Source organism: Uloborus diversus, chromosome 7 (genome assembly GCF_026930045.1).
Source record: "Uloborus diversus isolate 005 chromosome 7, Udiv.v.3.1, whole genome shotgun sequence".
NCBI lineage: Eukaryota > Metazoa > Arthropoda > Arachnida > Araneae > Uloboridae > Uloborus > Uloborus diversus.
Window position 1 is genome coordinate 59,579,939 of NC_072737.1, and position 24,824 is coordinate 59,604,762.

Sequence of the window (24,824 nt, forward strand, 5' to 3'; positions counted from 1 at the left end):
ACATGTACACATATATATAGTTTTTATGTTTCATTACTCCACAAAATAAAAAGAATTGCCGTCATCGAGTGATCTCCATATTTATGATTTATCACCAACTTTGGTTGACTTTAGAACAGAGTTTCCCAAACTGTGGTCCACGGACCCCCGGATGTCCGAGGTGCTATCCAGCTAAAACGCTAAATTTTATTGATATTGAAGGATGAGTAACAATATTTTAATTTAGAAAGAAAGAACATTTATGAGGAATAAAAAAAAGTTATTGCTTACGAGTAAATACATGCAGGACGCAGCAGCCTTCCCCCCACCTGCAACTCCCGGAGGTAAACACACTACACATGAATTAAGTTTGTATACATGACGAAGTTCATTTTGTTACAAAACTATATCAGGTAAAATGCAAACAATGAGACACATTTTTACAGCTGGGGCAATTTTCTTTAAAAAAAACTTTTGCTCCAAAATTGTCAAGACTAATTTTAATAGTCATTATTCAAAATTTCAAGCAACTGCTGAAATAGATCAAATGCTATAGTTTGCAGTCGACTTTAATAATAATGGAGTACCACTGTTTTATAAATTTGTTGCATAATATGCTTGCATTTATTCAACAAAATCATTTGAAGTGAAAATAAACGTTTGACGTTTGAGATTTTCATACAGTTACAAAATTTTGGGATATCATCCTTTCATTCTGGTCAAATCGTCAAGCCTTAAAATATTTAGTGCTCAGAATTTATTTATATACTTCATGCGTGTATATATATATATATATATATACCTTCATACTATATTGAACAAGCACCCGCTGTACTCTGTTGATATAGTTTGTATGTGGTGAACTGATGAACAAAAGCGGTGAGCAAGGTTGTAACACTGGTGAAAGTGGAATTAGTTGATATTTTGTTCTGTATTAACGGTAAGCATACTTTTTTAGAATTATAATTACATTTAAAGCATTAATAATTCAGGGTAGGTTTGCCCGAACCATAGATAATAACTAAAATCCTCATACGTCATAATAGTACAGTTCATATGAAAAATTAACGCACTTAAACTAGGCTAACAGTGTTTTGTTCAATACTTTCAAAAGTTCATTTTTATTAGTAAACTTGTTGCAGAAATTTGGTGATAACATTTTTATTCCTGATTGAATTTCGAATAGAATTTTTCTTCCATAACTCAAAGTAATAATGTGAGATATGAAACCAGACAAGAGCCCTGAAAAATATACAGAACAATGAATAAATAAATCAAAAGGAAAAAAGGGTAAAGATATATTATAAAAAAAAATTTAACTATGTCAAATCATTTTTTGCGTGTGCCGGAAAAGGAAGGAGGAGGGGGGGGGGGGTTAGCGAAAAGTTCGTAATTTTTCCGGAGGGGGTCCGCAAAGGTCTGAAGTTTGGGAACCTCTGATTTAGAATGTTGAAGAAAATTTACCAAAAAAGAATAAGCTGCGCTGAAAGTCAATAGAAAATTTACGAATCACAAAAATATTGCTCGCTCGAAGCGGGGTTTGTTCGTTATAACCGAGTTATGCTCTATGCACTTAACATTGTACCAATCAAGTATTTCTACTAATCCGGGTTCTCGTTAAATCAGGGCTCGTTATAAGCGAGTTAAATGTTGAAAACCTGACATGCAGACTTCCTGTCATGATTTTAATTGGCATGCTCATCAGTGATATGACCGAATATCGAATACAGTGAGATCTGTCTACAACGATACTGTTGGGACCTGAAAAAAATATTGTTACAGACAGGTTATCGTTACAGACAGTGTATTTTTTCCGACATTTTGTTTGTAACCATGGAAAATATCGTTATAGACATGTTTTTTGTTCTAGACAGTATTGTTATACACAGGTTTCACTGTATTCGGCCACAACCTAGGCCGTTGAGAGCAAGTATCAATGCCTTATCTCTTCGCTTCCCTCACTCTTCTTGTCTGCTGAACGACGTTTCAAAGGTACAAAACAACCGTTTTCCTACGCTCAGGAGCCCTCTTAGTACCTATAGCTGTGAAATTTGGGACGAGTTAGTTTAGACTCTGAGGGAAAGAATGCTCTTTAAAGCGTTTTTGCAAAAAAAATTTCTTACGCAAGCATTTTTTTTTAAAGTTCTTTTTTGTCTTCAAGTTGAAATGGGATTTTATATATTTTCTAATTTTAACGAAGCTTTTTACTGAAAATTTGTTTTCAACGGGAGGAGGGGCGGATTTTTTTTTTGCTCTAATAGTAAAGATAACTTTTATTTGATTCTTCATAACAGGCGCTTTAAATCTCGGCAACCTAAACAAGGCAGTCTTTAGGGAGTAGGAGGCAGATCTCCTCTAGATTTTAAAACGAAAAAAAAAAAACTTACTAATTCTATATAAATGACAGAAAGAAACCAGAAAAAAATGTCAATCGCGTAATAAACTCAAAAAAGCTAAATTTTAACTGCATGCCGAAGAATCGTATTTTAAAGACATAAGTAAGATCATTTTCTCTATTTCTTTTTCGGTCTTAAAAAAAGTCTTATGTCATTACAATATAAAAATAAATTAGTTGTTAGGAAACATAAATGAAGCAATGTAAAATTTAAAAAGATTTTTCTAAAGAAAAAAACTAAATTTCTTTTCTTTCGTATAAATTACGAAAAAAAAGTTAAAGACATATTAGGTAAAACTTTCATAAATTACTGAAATTCGTATCGAGTTAAGCAAGATTTTTCTTCATTATGTCACAGAAACGAAATCCGTTACTCACATTTATGACGTTTCCAACTTTTTAATAATTAAAGCACCGACTTGATGCGAGCGCTGAAATATTGCTTCGTTCCAGAAGATTAGATTTCGGGGACAACTCTTTCTTGTTAAGGGGCACGAGATGAACGAATCGAAATTAAGTGTTGCTCTTCATTAAGTTGCGAAGTTGCAACGTGGGCAAGTGCCCTTCTTGAATGCTAACAAAGATTCAGATTCGAGATGTATATACTTTGTAATTACAGTAGCTATTTAAAGCTTGCATCTCCGCCTAAAGTTAAGCTTCTAAATTAAGAGTTGAAGCAATAAAACTTTTGGAATTAAAACTTGAGGTATTAAGTTTGAATGATAAAACTTTGAAATTTGTTTAGTTATTTGTGAATAAGATGAAATTATCAAACTTATTCATATTTGAATACTTTGGATTTTTTTTTTATGATAAAAAATATTATAATCTGTATTTTATGCCTATATTGTTTTTTCTTTCCTCTTATGCTTTTCTATCTCACAGTTTTTTTTATTAATAATAATTAAGTGTACATGATGAGTTATTGGTAATTAGGCTGTAAATAATTAGGTTACAAGTTACACTTAGTTTACGTGTTTAGCACAGCTTATGACTTTAACACAGATTACGAGTTCAGCACAGATTATGAGCTTAACACAGATTACCAGTTCAGCACATACTATGAGCTTAGAACAGGCCATGAGATTAGTACAGGTTATGAAATTAGCACATGTTCTGAGTTGTACAGATGATGTGAGTCATTAGAAATTAAGCCGTGAGTAATTAGGTTACGAGTTTCGTTTAGTTTACGTGTTTAGCAAAACTTATGACTTTAACGCAGATTACGAGTTCAGCACATAATTACGAAATCAGCACAGATTATGAGTTTAACACAAGTTATGAGATTATTACAGGTTATGAGATTAGCACAGGTTATGAACTTAAGTAAGGTTAAATTTTATCGTAATTTATCATAAAGAGTTAAGTACGGCAGTGATACAATTTAGCTCTAAAAAAGGATCAGAACAAAGGTGTTTTAGTTCCAACCTTGGAGCACGCATTAGTAATTGGAAGGACTTAGTCCCATAATTGGCTTAGGGGGGGGGGAATTCTGAGGCAGAGATCTCAAGTTACATGGTTCAATTTCAACGAATGGGTGACACGTTTTATGTAAAACATGTGAAAGAAATCTGATTTGTTGTTTTAGTTTTAAATATATCACGTGACTTTGGATAATTGCCTTAAAAATTAAAGGTTTCACTCTCCACCTTTTATTCCTTTTCGATGGTTCGAACATATTTTTGCATAAAAAAGGACAATATTAAGCGCATCAAAGGTTTGAAATAGTGAAAATTACTTTCTTGGTATTCAATTTTTAATTGATATTTTTCAAGATCGGTAACTAACTATTGATGTAAAAAAGACACAGTGCTTTTTTCATAACTCGTTCCTAAACAATGATCTCATCTAATAAGCTGTGTAAATTTCTGTCTAATTTTATCAAAACTTTTAGATTTAATGTTTAAAACTTTACTTATAGCTTATTGTGAATAAATTATTCTAATGTGTAAAAATATAGGTAAATTGTATTTTGTGTTTAATTTCTGCATTTCGGTAAAAATTCTAAATTTACAAAAAACATGTGAAGTGAGAGAAGAAACATTTGACCATAAAAGCATAAAAACTTCGAAAAGAAAAATGCATGTTCAAACATGTTTCCCTTTGTACGAAATAAGTACTATTCATTTATGTTAGGTTTTTCAAAATACTTAACAGACGTAAAGGTCAGAGCTATAAATTTCATTACAGTCGTAAATTTAATAGAAAAAATTCAGGCATGCCATAAAACTATTTTATTTTCTTTGAATCTTGCGGTGAAGAAAAAAATCCTACACTGAAGAGTGTCCAGAATTCATCGATCTAGAGTGTCCAGAATTCATAGCAGCTATGTTTTCGCTAACGAATTCTCTTAAATATTTTTGGAAAAAATATGGTTTTTCAGAAATTTAGTAGTTATGTTTAGTTCTAGAAACAGTTATTAAGTATATTGTTGCGCATTTGTTTTCGGCATTATTTATTCTGCCTGGGAATTCTTATTAAAAAACAAAGCTGACGAGTAGTAAAAAAAGTATTTTATCTTCATCTTCATAATAAATAATCCGTGTTTTTTGAAATATCTTATTCGTATCGGGGAAAGTGTTTTTAAATTAAAATTTAAATTAAACAAATTTGTTCGCAACTCAACTTTTAGCTGATATTGTGCCAAGCTATGTTTTGCTTATGTGTTAAGTGAAATTAGGTCCCAAATAGGCAAACATGCCAAAATTGTCTTTGAAAAGCTTGGGTTTTTTTTCTTTATAGAATGAACATTTTTAACACAATGTTGTGATAACTCGAAAAGTAATTTTGTTTCTTTCCTTTTTCCCGTTCATCCATCAAACTACAGTTACAAAAGTAGAAACTTTGAACTCAATTTGGGCACTGTGTTTATTATTTTACACTTTGTCTGTGGTATTATTTGTTTTGTTTTTTTTTAACTTACGATGTCATGGCAAAAGGGTTACGCAGAATAAAAGATACAAAGCCGGATTCATTGCTCAAAAAGTATTCTTGAAATTCTAAGGAAATGAAGGAACACTATGGGTGTTTTTCGCACGCTTTCGAATGGTGCCAAAATCAAAGAAATTGGATAATTATTTCGGGTAGAAAGAACCATTTAATGCCGATTTTGGGTCTTAAAACTAAAATTCGAACCGTTCGGTTCTTTTTTGGCGTTCGAACCTCGCCCCCCCCCCCCCTACGTTCCTTCTCGAGTGCCCAAGTACATCTCTTCCTATTTTGGTCGAGATTCAACGAAAACTGTGGATTTGTATGGAGAACATGCACACACACAAATACATATATATTCTCTGTTTTATTTATATGGATTAATAATTTTCTTCGCAAGTCAATAGTTTTAGAGCTATAAAAGGAAAACCAAAAAACAGCACCCAAATTCCAAAACGGCACGGCCATTTCTGCCTACTTCTGGACATAATTTGATAGACGACCAGTGGAAACATATTCCGCCGTGAGCAAGTAAAGAGCAGTAACTGCAAATTTTTCATTTTTCATCTTTTGAACTTTGGTCAACAATTTTACAAGTTTGCTTATTTGATTTTCGCTGAAAAAAAAGGCGAAAAAGACGTCTAAATTCCAACATTTTCCAATTGTTAGTATGGAATCTCAAACGAGTTTCTTCAAGCATCTTGAAAACACATTTCTGCGGGTACTGCCGTTTACCAGCCCACGGCAGTATTCCTCTGCTCATAATTATGTATAAAATTGCGATTTAAACAAAGCTGATGGGATACAAATTCTCAGCCTGTGATCTTAGACTACCATAATCATACTGTGGTCAACTAGGCTCGGCTGAGATCTCTTTGGGATGCAAATGAGTGGAGATTCAATCATGTCCGTTAAACCGTCGAAAGGCTGCAACTGCATTGCATTCTTGTTTACCAATAGTAAGAGAAGGGCTCTTTCTCTTCGCACTTTTTAGGGATGAACGAGTTTGACAAAAAAAAAAAAAAAAAAAATTAAGAAACAGTTTATATTTTGCATCAGTAATACTCCTTTTTAACACACAACAGTAATCTCAGATGCAGGAATGTCGTATTGACGTCAGCAAAAAAAAAAAGACTTTCAAAATTAATTTGAATTCTGAAATTTTGAATTCAAACTATATTTTCGCAGTCACGAGTTGCGACAAGACCCTGCTCATTGGTTACTACCCCCACTCACTTTTTTCTAGAAACGGCTCCTGTCCCTCCTTTTGGGCGATCACGTGTGCATAGTTGTGTATGTGTAGGCTTGTGTGTGTGCATAGAGTCTACGCCGTAGACCTGTGTGTATGCACATTGGTGTGTGTGTGTGTGTGTGTGTATGAGTGTACAGGCACGTGTGTGTGCGTTTGTATGAGCGTGCTTGTGTGTAGGCCATGAACGCACCGACCAGGAGAAGCGGCTACCGGGAGGAGTCCCGCCTGCAGAGGACGGTGGGGTTGAAAAAGGAACCAAACATCTTGGACTGTCAAATGAAAACAATTAGCAATCGTGATTGCTCAAAAAAAAAATAATAATAAAAAAAATACATAAATAAAAAACGAAATTAAAAAGGTCAATCAACGCTGGTGTGGGCAGGTATAGGATAGTAAATGATTTTTTTTTTTTTTTTTTTTTTTTGCAATTTTATCATCTATAGCACGTTAGCTTAATTGCACAAGCTTGTTTATTTGGCTCCCGCTGAAAAAAAAAGGCACGAAGAGAAAATTCCAACATGTTCCTGTTGTTAGTTCGTGTTTTTTCAAATATATAAAAACTTCATTTCTGCAGGAAATGCGGTTTACCTGCCCATGGCAGAACAAGTAGATTTATTTTCTTCTTTTTTCTTATTTTTAAGCTTTTGTACATTTTTTTTTAAAATAGAATAAATTAGACAAAATAATTACGTTACGTAAAAAAAGGACTTTACTCACTGCTATATAAAACAAATGCAAATACAATTTTTTGATATTAATGCACTTTAGATGCTTTCAATGTCATTTATTTATACTTAATCAATTTTTAGAGGAATGTTTGAACATGATTTTTTCCCCTTTTTTTCTCCAGATCTTACTGTAGGAGTAATCAATGTATTGACCGATATTATTTGGAGAACAACAGTAGCGTTTTATGCCGACAATATCGCTTGCAAACTCATCAAATACTTGCAGGTAAGTGTTTTGTGCCGAAAACTAAATATTAACATAGTATTGTAATTATGAAACCAAATTACGATGGATGAATCATAATTTTAGTGAATCATCCTTTCAAGCATTAGTTTTAATATTATCTTCTATTTTCAGATTGGCAATATTTTTATATTAAATTGATTAACGCAATAGTTGTGTCAAATTATTGCTATCAAATATTTGCCCTTTCGCCACTCTTTATTTTTAAAATATATGGCCGAATAATAAAAGGTGAAATATTTTATAATTTTTCCCCAAAGTTCTTTCCTTTTTTTTCAGTGAAACTATACGCGCAAAAAAAAAAAAAAAAAAATGTAAGAGTTTAGGAATCATAAACGGCATGTAAGGCGTTTCATGGCCAAGTCAACGTTAATATAAGGGAAATAAAATTGCCCATTTAATTTAATTTTCAACAATACTTTGGAACACACTAAGTATGTTTTTCATGGTTAACCTAATTTTTTAAACGTTTGTTGGGTGTATACTTCTGAGTGATATAGTAAATAACATTATTTTATCATTGTAACATTGTATTATTACACAGAAAGAGAAAAAAAAACTAAACAGATATGGGTAATTCTTGAAATCTGACATTTTCCAATCACATTTTAAAAATAAAAATGCTGAAAAAAATCTGAAAAAAATTATGCTTACTCTTTGTTTGGAACTTATTAAGAGAAAAATTGAGGGAACTCACTTTAAATAAGTTACACCCTCAAAAGAGGGGGTCAAATTTTCATTCAACCAGAGACAGACAAGCAGCACCAGTTACAAAACGAATTTCTTCATGGGTTATCTAAAATGTAACTATAGTAATAAAGAAATATCTGAAGCCTAAATCAAAAAGTATGGTTATTAAATGACAAAACAAAATTTATGTAAAACCTCCCTTAACGGACACCCCAATTTTTTCGAGTACAAGTCCCTCAAAGGTTTTTCCATGTTATTCACTATGAATAGTTTACACTTCGTATAACGGACATCCGTTTCAACGGAAAAAAATCGATTGCTACATTAAAACTTTTTTTAAAGTTAGCCAAACACAGTATGATAATATTTACAAATAGAAAAGTTACCTTCTCATTACCTCCGAATTGTTTTATACTTCAGGAAATGAAAACATAAAACAAAAGGAGAATCAGCAATATTAATAACATATATTTTACATTTAATTTTAAAGCAACTACGAAATTCATAGCAACTTCACTAACCTATTCGAGCAACATGTAGATAAACAAATGTCTAACCAATAAATCTATTTTGGAAGGATTCGTCTGAGCAAAAAAATATTAAATTAATTGAATTATTTCATTGATACATTTTTATTTATCGTTTGCCAAATTTAACTTTCTTTTTTTCAACCAATCTTATTTTCCAACAACTGTGCGTATTGGAAATAAATCATTCTATTCAGTGATAGATACAATGTTAGGAGAGTGATTTTTTTAGGATAGGAGTATGACACTTTTTTAAGACAGGAGTATGACATTTTCCGTACTATTTGCCTGTTACGTAGACCCAGGATTATATTTAAGGTAAATAATGTTATTTTTCTATTCTAACCTCTTAATTCAACCACACACTATGAGTAGAGTTAAAATTTTTCGTTTATTTAAAATAAAATTATTGTCCAGGAGAATGACAGCGAAAATGTTACATACCCTATTCTTGGACTTCAAAATGTTAATTAGAACAGCAGATAAATCATATTAACAAAATACTCAAGGAATCCAACAAAATTGTGATAATAAATGGTTTTATAGTACAGCAGATTAAAAATTCCTTTTCTTATCTATAATAATCAAACTAATTCCGAGGACGAGAAAATGACAGGAAAACCAGGGGACAAAGTTTAAAAAAGTTTTTGATGATTTAAATAATTTAATTTATTTAAAGAATGCTATTTTACACCTTTACGTTTGCTTAATTTTGTACCACAAATTGAATTTGTTGAATGCTGATGTGAAAACTGTTTTAATAAGAGTTGAATAACATCTCACAGTTAAAATATTTCTAACTATAAAAAAATGAAAACACTTCCTGGCTTAAACAATTTTTGTGTTTGGCTACTGGGGCATAATATTGTTAGGATTTTTGAGAAAAACCCAAACGTATTTTTATGTTTTTGCTTTGATAAATGAAATCTAAGTCTTTTAATTTTTAGTAATTACGATGGTTTCTTCCATACGTATGCATATATTATTTTTTCAAAAGTTATTCGGTAATAACGGACGAGAAATAACATATCTATATTTCATTTCAACATTCTTCTAAGTGTTTTATCCTTTCTTATTACTCTTGTTAATATTTTGGGTTTCATTTCTAAAAAATGAATAAGTGGTGCAAACGGTAATTAAATTAAATATAAAAAATGAATAAGTGGTGCAAACGGTAATTAAATTAAATAATACCAAAGAAACATGAAGCAATGCAGACGATAAACGATTTAACAGAAAATAAAAATAATTTATTGAAAACCACGTACTTAGAATTGGCAGTAACATATTTTCTGACGTGGGTCTAAACATGAATTCAACAAATCTTCTTACATTCTTTTATTTCAAGAAAACAAATAACTTCAGCCTCGAAACTTAGACTTAAAAGTGGAATTTAATAATCTTTTTGCTTGAAGCTAAGTAGATGTCTAACAATTTAGTGAATAAAATGCTTTAAAGCTTTTATTTCAAAGAACATTAAACCCGAGACAGAATTGAAAATAAATTTCGTTTGATCTTTTACAATGTTATTTCTGCTACGAAACTTGCTAATTTGTTTCTACAATAAATAACCTCAGTTGCACTGAAACACCTAGTTGAAGATTATTTACGACTTCCAAAATTAAGCTAATTTCATTAAATCGTTCTCTGTAAGGGCGTTCAAGGCAATTTATAATTTGAAATAAAGATTTTATGACCATTTTTTATAAAATTTATAAAATTGATATAAAATGTTTAAATATTTTTTTATTCCATTTAAAAAACGGATGGGTACACGCCAAAAGTGTGATTTTCTGGTTATTCAAAAATTTTTGTAGAAAAAACTAAATGAGTTACTGTTTTAATAGGAGTAGAATAACATCAGATAAGTTTTTTCTCACTACTGAAAAAATAAAAACACTTCCTGGGTTAAACAATTTTCTGTTAGGCTGTTGAAAACATAATATTGTTAGGATTTTGGAGAATCACCCATATATTCGTTTACATGTATAACCCTCTCCTGCTTGTGACATTAAGTCTATCCGGGACACAAAAATTGTCATTTTTTTTTATCATTTAAAAAACTTCTCCTTTTTTCTGCTTAAAAGTACGTTTGAATCTTGTTTATCTCTTAATCAGAACGAAAGGTAAAATAATTTTTGTTGCATGCTATTTACTAATAGTGTACGTAACTTTAAAACTTTAAACGCGTTCTTCTCTATGATGAAATTTTTCCCGATTTTTTGCATTCCCTCTTATAAATCAAGAATAATTTGGAACATATATTTTTCAAACAGTTTACTTTAATTTTTATTCGGCGAATTAAAAAAAATGTTTTCTGAAATAAAATAGGATTTAAAAAAAAAGTATCTTTGAATTTTTCGAAATTTTTCTTCAAATATTTTTTATTTTTTATTAAATGAATATTTTTAAAATCTCCGAATAAAAATTAAAGCTTAGATATTTGTGCATAATTTTCTGAAAATTATTTGAAAAATGACCAATAATATTTTGAGTTTTAGCGATTTAAAGCAACCACATTTTTTTAAACAAATTAAATTCAAATACATTTTTTTTTTAAATATTTTTGTCATGGTTTTGCATATTAAAAAGATGGAGAATTAGTGCTAAAAATTTTCAAAAGAAAATAAAAGAAAAGTTTACGATTTTTCTTACAAAGTACATCGCGGACTCCCTTAAAAAGAAAACCTTTCGTGTATAATGGAATTTTTCTTTTTATCCGTCACTGGGGATCGTCAGCCAAAAATGGAATTGACATTCTTGCGACTATTATTGATGGTGTATCGAAGTAAATTCAGAATGTTCCACTACATGAGATTATGTACTGATGCTGTCTGCGCAGCAGAAGAAAAACTGAACTATTATTTTCATTGACTTATAAACCTACATTTGTCTTCTATAAGTATTATACTAAGTATAATATTCACACTTTGCCTTTTTCAAATTAGTTTTTTTATCTTACAAAAATTGATGGACACCATCCCCAGAAATATTTGCTTTTCATTGCAAAAATAATACAATTTGATTTCAAACTTCCTTTATTTTGGTGATTTCTCCCAAACATTTTTTCCCAACTACAGTATTTATTATACATTATAAGACTAGTTAGTTACAATATTGATGCTAGTCCATGCTATTAAAATCTGTTCGCGTCTGTCTGTTTGTCTGTCTATCCATCTGAAGATTGAACTTCCCGAGAATCACTGCGAGTCAAGAGTCAAACCAAGTACTAATCGATTCAAAATTCTCCAAAGAAAATAATAGGACCAATTTCGTTATTGTATTTTTAATTAGCGGAGATATTAATTAAAACGTTAATTAACATTACGTTATTCAGGAATTTTTATTTCTTTCCTGTTGCCATTTTGCATATGGGTGAGCAAATAAAATTCTAATAATTGTTCCAAAAGGGAATTTTTTGGCTGCTGTCCAAATCTTAAAACAACGTTTGCATCTAGAATTTTATTTTAAACTAGTGGTACCCTCACGGCTTTGCCCGTAATAGAAAAATAAAAAAGTATTTTGGTTCGCGTGTATATTTACAAATAATGTATGGTGAATTTTCTCGCCAATTGGCTTGTACCCATGTTACGGTTCCACGTTATGATAATTTCGTCTATCGCCAATTGGCTTGTGCCCATGTTACGGTTTCCCGTTATGATAATTTCGTAATTTACTCGTCGGTCTTATGATAATTTAGTTCTTAAAATTGAAATAGAAAAAGAAAATTTTTGAAAAATCGATTCGAGGTGCACACCCCCATGCTACAAACTAACTTTGTGCCAAATTTCATGAAAATCGGCAGAACGATCTACGCGCTATGCGCGTCACAGAGTTCTTGAGAGACATGATCCGGACAGAGAGACTTTCAGCTTTATTATTAGTAAAGATTAGTTTGATTTATATTTTATTCTGATGTATAAATCCTAAAACTACTCTTTAAAATATTTTTTTTAGCAGTTTATTATCAAAATTTAGCTTCGTTTCTCTTTTGTTCTAAGCAATGATTTTTATTTCTTTTTGTTGCAATTTTACGTTTGTGTTAATAAATAACATTTTAACAATTGGGACTGATGCCATGAAAACAACCAACGGGATTAATAGGTTGCTCTATTTGTACATAACCTTTATTTATCATCTGTCCCTTTTTATTTTCTACAGTCTACGTTTTTACCTCTTTTCAGCAAAGAAAAGTTATTTCTTCAGTTATGTTTAATTATTGTAGTGTAAATTTATCATTACCAGTCTCATATTTTGGTAAATTTAGGATGTGCGACTAATTATGTTTATTTTTATGGACTTTTCCCCTTCTCATGGGTGAGTTTTCGAAAATTATAATAATTCTCTTTTTCCGTCCTGTTTTTACTTTTGAAATACATTTTGTACAGTGAAAAGTACGCGTTGAATTAAGATTGTTTAGATTTCTTTAAATGAACAGAGTTGAACAAAAAAGTTTGCTTTTAATGATTTTAACTAAAGCTTAGTTGGAATCTGATGACTTGGTATGAAGTCTTGATGCATTGCTTTCACGTAATCAAATAAATAAAATGTGTCATCTTATGCAAAAAGTTGATTGTTATTGTACATAAATATTTCAGATATAGTCTATCAGATGTAATTCAGTTTAACGTGAGCACAGTTTATAGTTGATAATGCATATACTTTCATCTTTTGTGCTAATTGAAAATACTCATAATTTGTATATTTCATAACTATTATTAGCGTTAATGAGATTTTTGCCAAAAATTTACTGGTGTTTTGCAAATTTTGTATTACGCGCATTTATTGATTCCTTAACGCATTAGCAACTGATGTCAGAGGGCTAAAAAAACATCAACTGGACATCTCTTTCATTTTTTGGGGAGCCCGTGCAACGCCGGGCACGCAACTAGTATTTAGTACTTTCTGCTATAAAATATTCATTTCTGCTGCAGAATAAAATAAACGTTTTGGGAAACAGCGTTAAATGAAGAATAACTTAAAAAGGGCCAATTGTATCGTTTTAGTATCCAAATAGTTTTTGATAAGACCGTTAAAAGTTTTTTAAAATGAAACTTTGTTTAAAACTATAGACCTTTAGCGCTTTATAATTTTTAATTTTTGAAAATAGGAATTACAAATTATCGAATTGGTTAAAAATCTAGTTATTGCAGCATTTACTATACTACTTAAACGTATACGTACTGAAATGCATACTAATATAATGTATAAAATGCCTAAATATAATGGATAAAATGTATACTACTTAAATGCATTGCTGTCACAAATAATATTTTGACAAAGATACATACATTCGGTTTCGCTAATTTAATAGCTTTAGGCTAAGTAAGTATCTTGTCACTTCAGAAGTTGTCGGTGAAAGTTACGTGATCACTTACCATGACTTACATTTTGTCCTTTAGAGGAAATAATCTAAAACTAAGGTATCTAACTTTTGTAGTGAAAAGGTGTCCTGCTCATTTTTATCTTTGAAAGTTGAAAAGATTAATATTTATAGTTGAATAATTTCTTTCCGTTGCAAATTAATCCTTTTTTACCAAGGAATGATGACTTATTATTGGATGCATCTTATATGAAACCTGATTAACAGTGGTGCTTTGGCAAGTACGCCGATAATAATATTTCATATTTTGTTGTTAAAGAATTTAATACTAGGTGAGTCACAATAAGTCGAACCTCATTAAACCGCTCACCAAAAAATAGTTTGCCTCGTTGTTCATTAAGAAAAATAGTTAAAATATCTTACTAACTTTTTACTTACTTATCTAATATCTTATATCAACAGTGCAGGAATTTATTACAAATTCTGGCGTTAAACATCCACTTTGATGTTGGCCAACCTTCTTTGATTTGTAAAAGGAACTAACTGTACCGTCGTTATGATAATATTTCTGCATGGACCATCATACGAACGACAACATACCACCCAACAAAATTATGAATGAGCCGCATGCGCTGCAACTTACACATAGTACGAATGCACCGATATAGAGATTTTCTTCCTCCAGTTCATTACTGCCATAAAAGCAAATTTTTTGATTTTAATTTGGTATTTCAATGCTAACACGTTTTACTTTGAAATGAAATACAATTAAACTTGATTATCTTTATTTTCTATTATAACATTTAAGTTTAATTGTATTTCGTTTTGAAGTACAACATGTTAGCACTGTTATAACGCCACAAAAATAAAAATTAAAAATTTGCACGAAAACTGCATAAAGATATATAGGTGGTTCTCCAAAATCCTAACAATATTATGTCCCAGGAGCCTAACACAAGGGTTGTTTGATCTAGATTTTTTTTTCTTTTTTTATAGTTGGAATAATTATTTCGATGTTATTCCATTCTTATTAAAAATATAACTTATTTATTTTTTCCTACAAAATTTTTTGAATAACCAGAAAATCACTCTTTTGACGTGCCCCATTCGTTTCTCAAAATAAGATTATGATTAAAAAAAAAACTGAATTTGGCAAACGATAAATTAAACATTTAGCAGTAGGTGAAATTCTAATCTTTTTTTCTTTTCTTTTTTCTTGTTCAGACGAATCTTTCAAAAAAAAAATTTCTTGGTTACACATTTTTTTTTTAATTTTAATGTTGCCCAAATATGTAAATGAAGTTGCTTAAAATTTCTGGACTTAGATAAATTAAAGCATTATTTTCTAGAATAAGTTAAATACTTTTCTGAACTAGAGAATTGGAAATAACAGAAACTAGAACTTAATGGGAAATTTTTGTTTATTTGCTGGTTTAGAATCTTAGTCTAGCAATATATATATATATATATATATATATATATATATATATATATATATATATATATAGTTAAAATAATTGTCCATTTTTCGGAGTGTAAGATATTCAGAGTGTATAATATTGAAACACGTGTATAAAAGGACCGGGACTCGAAGAAATATTCGTTATTAGGGAGTGTCCGTTAAGAAAGGTTTTACATAGATTGCGTTTTGTCATGCAATAACATACTTTTCGGTTTAGGCTAAAGTTATTTTTTATTATAATCACTTTTTGATAACCTTCGATGAAACTTACTGTTTGTCACTCTCCTGGTGTGTGAAAATTTGACCCCCTGTTTTGAAGGATGTAGTGTAGCTAAATTGAGTCCCCTCCATTTTTCCCCTCAATAAGTTCCTAACAAACATCAAGTATACTTTTGTTCAGATTTTTTTGAAGCATTTTTATATTAAAAATATTTATGATTGGAAAATGTCAAGTTTTTCGAGAATCATTCATAAATATGTGTGCGGGTGTGTATTTTATTCGAGTTTGCATTTTATATCCACATTTCGCAACATAAACAAATGTCTCGTAAAATGGCAATAAAAAAATATTAACTTCTCATTTTTTCCACAGGCGTTAGTTACCTACTCATCAACTTATGTTCTCGTGGCTTTAAGTGTGGACCGCTACGATGCCATCGCACATCCAATGAATTTTTCCAACAGTTGTAAGTTAAATAATCCCTATCAACCGCTGCATTTTACTCTTATATGTTATCAAACGAACTTGTCATTTATTTATTTGTGAAAATCAAAAACTGAAGGAATGTGCATTTAAGATATCCTAGAACGTTCGGAGCTGTTTAGTTTAGAAAACCGTTGCTAAAAAGCAATGCAGTTTGGTTGTAAGCTTTTAATGCTATTGATAAATGTCGGGAAAAAATTATAAGATTTGTTTAAAAATCTAGTAATTTGTTGAGTCCTTAAGCATTTTCAGAAATATTAGTAAAATTATTTAAAACATCATGCAGTAAAAGTACCTACAAATTTTTTATTTTTACTTAATAACTACCAAAATATTGAAGCATGTGTTAAGAGTAAATAAAAGTAAGTTTTGCAAACTTATGTTTATTATGACAATAATTAAAGATCAGTTCATGTTTTACAAACATTATCTTATTTTGACTTTTTTCAAAACTTCTTTAAAAATGAGAGAGCATTTTGAGCTATCATTTTTTAAGTGAACGAACTGACTGATAAAAATGGCTTTTCTGTTTAAACATTGATATTTTACCCATAAATTATACAAACAAAAAGATAAAACTTATTACAACCGTTGGCAATCAATGATTTTTAACGCAACAAAAATTATTTTAGGAATAAAATAAAAATTATACATCCTGAAATGTAGTCAATGTATGTTTCGGATATTTCTTAGCCATCTTATTCTTTCCACAGGGCGTAAGGCTCGTCTGCTCGTCGCATCTGCTTGGGGGTTGTCTGCCATCTTCTCAATACCTTCCATTTTCCTCAGCTCCAAAGAAGATGTGAAGGGAATGCCTCAATGCTGGATTGATCTGCAGCCATGGCAGTGGCAGCTTTATATTACGATGGTGGCTGCCAGTCTCTTTTTCCTCCCAGCCATCATCATAGCCGCTTGTTACACAGTCATAGTTTACACTATTTGGACCAAAAGTAGACTAATGAGCTATCCAAAATTGTCCAAATCATCTTCCATTGTGGCAGACAGCAAGAAAAGTAAGTTCAGTTTATAAGTGTGTTAAAAATCAAATTCAAGTCCAGAAGGTTATTTTTATGTGTTTCACTTGCAGTTGTAAACTAGTATCAGGACAGTAGACAACCAAACAGCGTTTAGGAGTATGATGCGATTTTTTTTTGTAATATTATCATACGACTAAGTTTGTACAAAATGCTCTATGAGTTCTCAAATACAAAACGATAATCCGATCTGTGCATTGCTAGTCCTTTTTTTGATATAATTTTAAAGGAAGATTTAAAAAAATAATAATAATTTTAATTTTAACGTCAAGAATCTTAATTACGTTTTTCAATTCTCGAATTGTGACGGGATTCTATTTGTTTTGTTTTGTGAAAAACATGATTTTAAACATGAGGTGTCAAAATTCAAATTAATGCTAGGGGATAGATGCTCAGACCTGGATGCTGTGAGCTGGATGGTGGATGCTAATGTAACAGCACCAGTAACGAGCAAGGGTTCAGTAACAGACAGTCATAAGTTTGGATTTAAATAATAGGAATTTTAAGCCGGTAAAACTGATGTTGGTGTGACCCATGAATACGGTGAAGGAATACAGTACGGAATCCACAATCAAAGTGGATCCTGAAAAGATTGTAATAGTACTTCCTGATAAAAAAAACACTTGTATAATTAATAAACCCCTTTTTCACACTTTGAACGAAGGAGTTGCACCAATATCGAATTCCATGTTATATAAGTCAAAGGCTCCAATGACATCGATTGAAATCAATAGGGTCAGTCTGTCATTATTTATGCAGTTGTAAATTTTATCAAAAAGATTTTGTTAAGTATGATCCGTAGAGCGTCCAGATGTGAATCCAAATTGATGAGGACTATTGAGACCAGAGCTATGAATTGGTACTGTAATCTGTTAAGAACAAGCTTTTCTAAAATTTTTGATAAAACGGGAAGTAACGTGATTGAGCTGTATGACGTAAATAAATTACGTGCTTTGCCATGTTTGTGAAATAGAAGAAGTACACCCTGTTTCAGAGCTTTAGGAAAGTATTGAAACTGAAGCCATGCATTAAAGAAATTCAGCAATAAATCTGGAAAAACAGAGTGAACATAACTCCAAAGATAGCAATCAAGGCCGTCATAACCAGCGGCTTTATTTCTTAGGAGATGTTTCATAGCAAAATCTGCTTCCTGCGATGTTAACGCAGGTGACTCTGGTAAAATGACTGAACGATCGTTGACTCTTTTATCATCTGTTGCCGGAGGGAAGAAATGCTTTAAAAAAGACTTCAAAAACATTTCTTCAGAATCATTAAATCCCATTCTTTCTTGCAGAATTGATGGTATGACAACTGTCTTGAAAGCTATTTTGTACGGTTTAGCATAAGCAGTTGTCATGTTAGTACAAAACTTTTTCCAGGCGTCCTTGCGAGTTTTTCGGATAGTTTTCTTATAAAGTGAAAAATGTTTGTTATGATACGGAAGTTAACTTTCAACTCAGGCTGGGATTGACATTGAAACCTACGCCTACAAGCTCTTACCTTCTTTTTCAGAGATGTGAATTCTTTACTCCACCAAGACGGTTTAGACTGTGTCTTGAAACATTTGAGTTTAAAACTCTCTTTAGGCGCAGCATTGTAGTTTAAGGTTAAGAGTTTCCAAGAAAATATCCAGTCCGGTAGTTGAAGTTGTGTTTGCAAGATCTTGAAGAAATGGAAAAATGTCATGTTTTATTTTCGACTTCAAAATAGAAGCATTATATTTATATTTGAAACGTACGAAATTTATTGTTTCAACTGACTGATGTAAAGATATTAAAATATGTGAGTGATCGCTTAGTGAAAGATCTTCTAAAACTTCCCAGGAAAGAGATGAGCTTACATGCCTTGATTGAGTTAGGTCCGGCCACCCTTCACGTCCTCCTTTTAAGAATGTTGGAGGAGAATTGGCAGAGTTGTGTATATCTAAATTATTTGTTGCAGTGAAATACAAAAATAGGCGGTCTTTAGCATCTTCATCAGAATATCCCCAGATTCTGCTATGGGCGTTAAAGTCACCCCCAAGCAAAACTGGAAAAGAAGTAGTTGTAAAATATCACGCAATTCTTGAAGGAGATTTTGTAAAGGCTCTGCTGGCGATGATTACGCTGATATTATTACGTTTGCTGTCCCTTTAATGTTGATTTTTAATGAAACAAAGTCTTGGCCTATTTGTGAAACGAATGGAGAAATTAATTTGGTGGTGATCGAAATTGCAGCTTTGCCACTGCGGGATAGCAACACATTCCAGGCTATATAGGCAGACCATTAAATTTATCGGTTTTAATGTACGGTTCTTGAAGAAGCAAAATTTGAACATTTCTATCGGCGACAGTTGATGATAAGATAGCTGTTGCTGATTCGCAATGGTTTAAATATATTTGTAGCACGCATGAAAAGTCACAGATGAATGTAGATATACTATCAATAGGAGCCAGAGGCAAAGCGGAAACGGTAGGAAGAGTGGGAAGAGAGGATTTATGGATGCTATACATTTTGTGTGCTGGATGCTGAATGTTTCGTTGAGGATGCTAGATTTTGTGAGCTGAATGCTATATGATGGGTGCTGGATATTTGTTTAAATAGTGACTGTGTGTGTGTGTGTGTGTAGGCCCGTGAACCAGATGATTTTATATTATGAATATAGAAAATGAAAAACAAAAGAACCTCAACTACAGAGTTAAGTAAAACAATGAGCAAACGTGACTACTTTAAAATTCAAATAATTCTAAAAAATGTCTGAAAAGTTTTCAAATTTTTCCGCGGGGTTCTATATTTTTTAAAGCTAGTATTTTGTTTGAGATCGTTTTCATAACTCTTCCGTCAAAATTGTCTCCGCGGAGACGGCTTTGGAGAAGGAGTTATGACGTCAATCCAAAGGGAAACACTAGAGATTCTTTTTTCTTTTAGGGAGGGGGAGGGGCATATATCCGCAATTTTGTGCAATTTACGTTGTTATTTCTTATTTTACTTTTCAAGCACGAAGATCAAAAAGGTCAAAAACCAGCGATGCTGTAAGTCCGTCATTTTACAGTAACAATTACCAGAAAATCTTCCTGAATAATTTAACAGTGTATACTTAAGATAAAAAAAACGGGATCCTTATCCATAAAATTTAAATTACTCATTGGAATCCTGTCTGAAATTCTTCTTATCATCTTTGGGGCAGTCAACAAGTAACGTCACGCTTTGAGGGAGGTGGTGCGAAAATAAAGTACTTTTTTATTGCAATATGCTTATGTAATGCAGTGTAAAATGAAACAAAGGGAAGAGGGTAAGATAAAGTATGCCAAAGGGGAAAGAGGTAAAAGTCAACAATGCATATTTTTTCTGGTTGCCAATTGGGAGTGGAAGCAAATTTACTAGCTATAAATAAATATGAAGCGCACTCTAATAGTGAATAGAAAACACTATGAGATAACAACTAAATTGGGTAATTTTATTTTAACTTGTGCTTAAAACAACTTCGCAGTAATATCTATGATACACACTGAATTTCATTAAATCACTAAGTGTCACTTAGAGCTTATCTTTAAATGGAAAAGCGCTTTTCACAGCAAGTTCATAAATGACCACCTAATGTTTTCTTTGGTGTTTTGTTTTTCTTAAAGGAGAATAATTTGATTAAGAGAAGATTTGAAAGTTTTTAGATGCTTCGCAGAAAGAAACGCTTTACACTACATTATCTTGATTGCATTTTCCTTTCCCCCTGTTTTAGTATTATCAACGAAACGTACTGTTTTTTTTTTTTTTTTTTTTTCAGTGGCCTACACTTAAATCGGAAACATCAGGATGGTCTTTGAAATGAAAAAAAAATTCTCGGTGTAAATACTGCAACTCGACCGATTTTTTAAGAATTTTAAATGTCGGCGAAAAGTAGGGTAAACCACCCTTTGATATTAGTATTTTTTTCAAAACCTGCTGATCTGGCAACTTATCTTGTGAAAATAAAGCAAAATCCATTGCAATAATGTTTTTTTTTTAATTTTATTTATTTATTTATGTATTTTTTAATAACATCTTAGTGAGATCAGATAAAAATTTGAGGAGTCGTGTTTCAGTAGTGGAAAATTAAACACACAAGCAAAAAAAAAAGAAGTATTTATATTTCAGAATAATGACTATATAAGAAACATTTTTTTATAGTACCAAACGAAAAACAATCAAGGCTATATTAGATCATCCATAACATTCTCAGCTTCAAGTTTCACTTTTTATCAAAACTCAATTTGCATTAAATTCACCTTTCCAAAAATACCGAAACCATTTCGAAAACTTCAACAATATATGAATCACAAACGACTACTTGTTTGCTTATCTTATCGTTTAAATTATGCTACATATTTATGAGGCAACATATGGCAGTAGAATGAGACGGAATCGAATGCATTTAGAATATATTATTCCCCATTTTCCCTTCCTTTGGTTTAAAATAAAGGCAGAGCGAGCCATCGTGGAAATGGTAAAGTCCACTTATCAAAGTAATTAACTTCACACACGACGGCATTCAGATCCTTAATGACATTCATAATGCTTTGGAGAAAACCGTACTACAGGAGCCTCTCTCGTCCCGTTGAATTAGTACTTCAGGACCCTGTCACTCAGAATGAATAATTTCATAGCCATATTGACAGGTATGTCTTTAGATATGCATATGTATGGAAGAATAATGTTTCAATCTATAGCTGGTCATTTAACTGAGTCGACAAAGAAGGCTCCGGAGAAATAAAACGTAATTAAAGAAATATCTTTATCGCGGGAATACTAATTGAATTTTTGATAGTTCGTAGACATATTTGAAGCAAAAATTGAAATTTTGGCGTTTTATGTAAGATGTCATGTTGCAGTGGCGTTCCTACTAAAGGTGTCACCAGAGGTAATTTGTGGTGTCATCCCCTACCCCATAAGCGTTTATTGTTCTATGTAAGCATACAGTTTGTACACTTTCAGCAATCAACTTATTTCTATTTTGGTGGTGTAATTAATGTATAAGTTACAAAATTAATATGAATTAAGACTACATTTTATGTCAGAATTTGGCCAAAACGCATATGTAACTCTTCCATACCCTCAATATCGGGCTCCATTTTCGTGGAAATTTTAAAAATTAAATATAATTAAGATATATTGGGAATATTTTTCAGAATTTAATCATTTCCAAAGGGGCTTTCCTCGCCAACCCCCGTTCACTACTTGTAGTGGGTGACAGTTGACGATTTTAGTGCTCTTATTTGATATCTATTTTGTGACAATTTTTTGCTGCACTACTTTCCTGTAAAGAAAATAATAACCTTGCTATAAAAAAGTTGATACGAAAATACGTAACTGCAGAATTAATTTTTTTCTCATAAATATCACTGCAAGCAAGTTGAAAAGTTAGTAATATAATTTAACCTAAATTCGGCAATGAAGTTGTTGGTTTCATTTTTAAAAAATGCATCGTTCATTCATCTGTTTGTTTAACGGTTTTTACCTCCAAACTTATTGCTTGAGCGTTGTCGTCCAAATTATTTAATTACTTGTGTTTTTCTCGTCTTTAAGCTGTTCAAAAAAAAAAAAAAACCTTCAGATTTAACTGGAGCTGTTCAACCTCTTCCTTATTTTTCGTACACTTTCCTTATAAGCAAATATTAACAAAAAAAAAAAAATAATAATAATAATTTATTGTTTGGTGTTGAACCTATTTAAAATGTAACTGATTAATTCATTCCTTTTCAGGACAGGTGTTTTTAAAAACTTAAGATGCCTAATGTCAGTGATCAACTTACAAACTATTTAAACCAATAAGCTTAGTTCAAAACTTAAACCAATAATGCTAGAGCAAAATTTTAGCATTTGAAACTTGACATAAAGACAAAGAAAAACATGGTTATGCCTTCTAAATTAAATAAATAAATAAAACGACTAACCGAGATGGAGATGCCGGAATGAAACGATGTTTTACTTACGTACAGTCAACGTGTATGTGAGAAAGTGATAATAGAATAAAACCTTTCTTACAGGTGTAATGTAGTGAAGTAAAATTAATAGTTATTACAGGTCAAATCTCAGTGTAATAAAAGATTTAATATCATGTTGGACGATCTCAAGTCCGAGTGCATGATACGATACTAGCGAGGATTTAGGCTTAAAAGTATTGTATGATGTCTGGTTTTATCGAAGATGCCAAATATATCTTTAAGATTAAAGAGAAAAGAAAATAATCACGAGAACGATTTTACAAAAAATAATGCAGTATATTTTTATGTACCTTTTTTACTCTTGATTACTCAATCATTAGTTTGATGTTTGTTTTAATTGTTCCCCCAAAAGTCAAATTTAATTTTGCTCCATAACTAAAAAAAATTGAATTATTGAAAAATGTACTTCTTAAACAGTTTCATACAGTAAAAAAAATCAATAAATACTTTAGTATTATAATTTCTAATTAAAATTGAATTAATTTTTTTAAATTATTTTTTGGGTTTATTATTTTTATTACATACAACTCACTAACTAACGTGATGAAACTAATCATTTTGTCTCCTCTAGTCCACTTGTTCAAATTCATTGAATCACAACACTCAGAAAGAGAGTAAAACGATTGGATAAGAAATTTATCTTTCAAAATTCTTCTCAGGAACATAACGTTTCAATATAATTTTAAAGAAAAAGTTCTGAAAATATCAAAGGACAAGACCTTGGCTGTTGTGAAAAAGAACCTTTCTTGTGTCTCTGTAGCCCCCAGAAAGGCGGTTGTGGTTACCTTTAGAATACAGGGCATGAGTGCCTGAGGTCCCTTCTCTACAAAATTAAAATAGCTGAATCTCCCTAATGTACTCTCTGCGACTCCGGTTAAGTTATGACAGCTGATCTTTTGGATCTTTGCACTGCACTGAGGAATTTTAATTCTGCTATTGAAAAGTATTGGAGAGCAAGTACACTGATGATATTAGAGCCATTTTTAGAGTGTAGCTTTTTCAAAATAAATAATAAATCACTTCTTCGTAGGTTGTGTCAGCAAAAGTAAGAGCAGCGCCAGTACTGACAATGAAGTAGATCGGAAGCGAGCAAGTTCGAGAGGAATAATACCAAGGGCCAAGATCAAGACCGTCAAAATGACACTGGTGATCGTTTTTGGTATGTTGTTTTTCTATAACTTATTAACATTTATCTTTGTTCCTGTAGGAATGCAGTGCTATTTTGTTCTCCTTATTTTCAATCGCGTAATAGAGAAATAGCTCTAAACTCGCTAGAATCGATAAGGGTAATTTTCATTTTCGTCTTCCCCCTCCCCATTTCTAACTTCCCAAAAATAGTGAAGTATTGTAAAGTGGTCACAATATATGAAATACTAATAATAAAGCCATTTAAAATGTATTATCAACTTGGTCCGAAGCTCACTTAGAGTCGCTACTATCCATGGGGAACATGTAATGTGAAAAAGATCATTCTTGTAAAAATAACAAATATTAACAGGAAATGGAATTTTTAAGTATCGAAAATTCTCCATTTTATTCCATTAACATATGAACACCATACTAAAATGTAGGAGACGAGAAAGTACTACAACTTCAGATGAG

At 31.4% G+C, this 24,824-nt stretch overlaps 1 protein-coding gene across 2 annotated transcripts in view; it reads left to right on the forward strand.

The window, feature by feature from the left end:
• LOC129225542 (cardioacceleratory peptide receptor-like) overlaps window positions 1–24,824 on the forward strand; it is a 219,289-nt gene that overhangs the window by 181,262 nt on the left and 13,203 nt on the right. For both annotated transcript variants that reach the window (XM_054859983.1, XM_054859984.1), the window contains exons 3-6: window positions 7,405–7,508; window positions 16,121–16,214; window positions 16,945–17,244; window positions 24,253–24,381. In XM_054859983.1, the coding sequence (XP_054715958.1) occupies window positions 7,405–7,508; window positions 16,121–16,214; window positions 16,945–17,244; window positions 24,253–24,381 (627 nt within the window). The remainder of the gene's footprint in view (window positions 1–7,404; window positions 7,509–16,120; window positions 16,215–16,944; window positions 17,245–24,252; window positions 24,382–24,824) is intronic.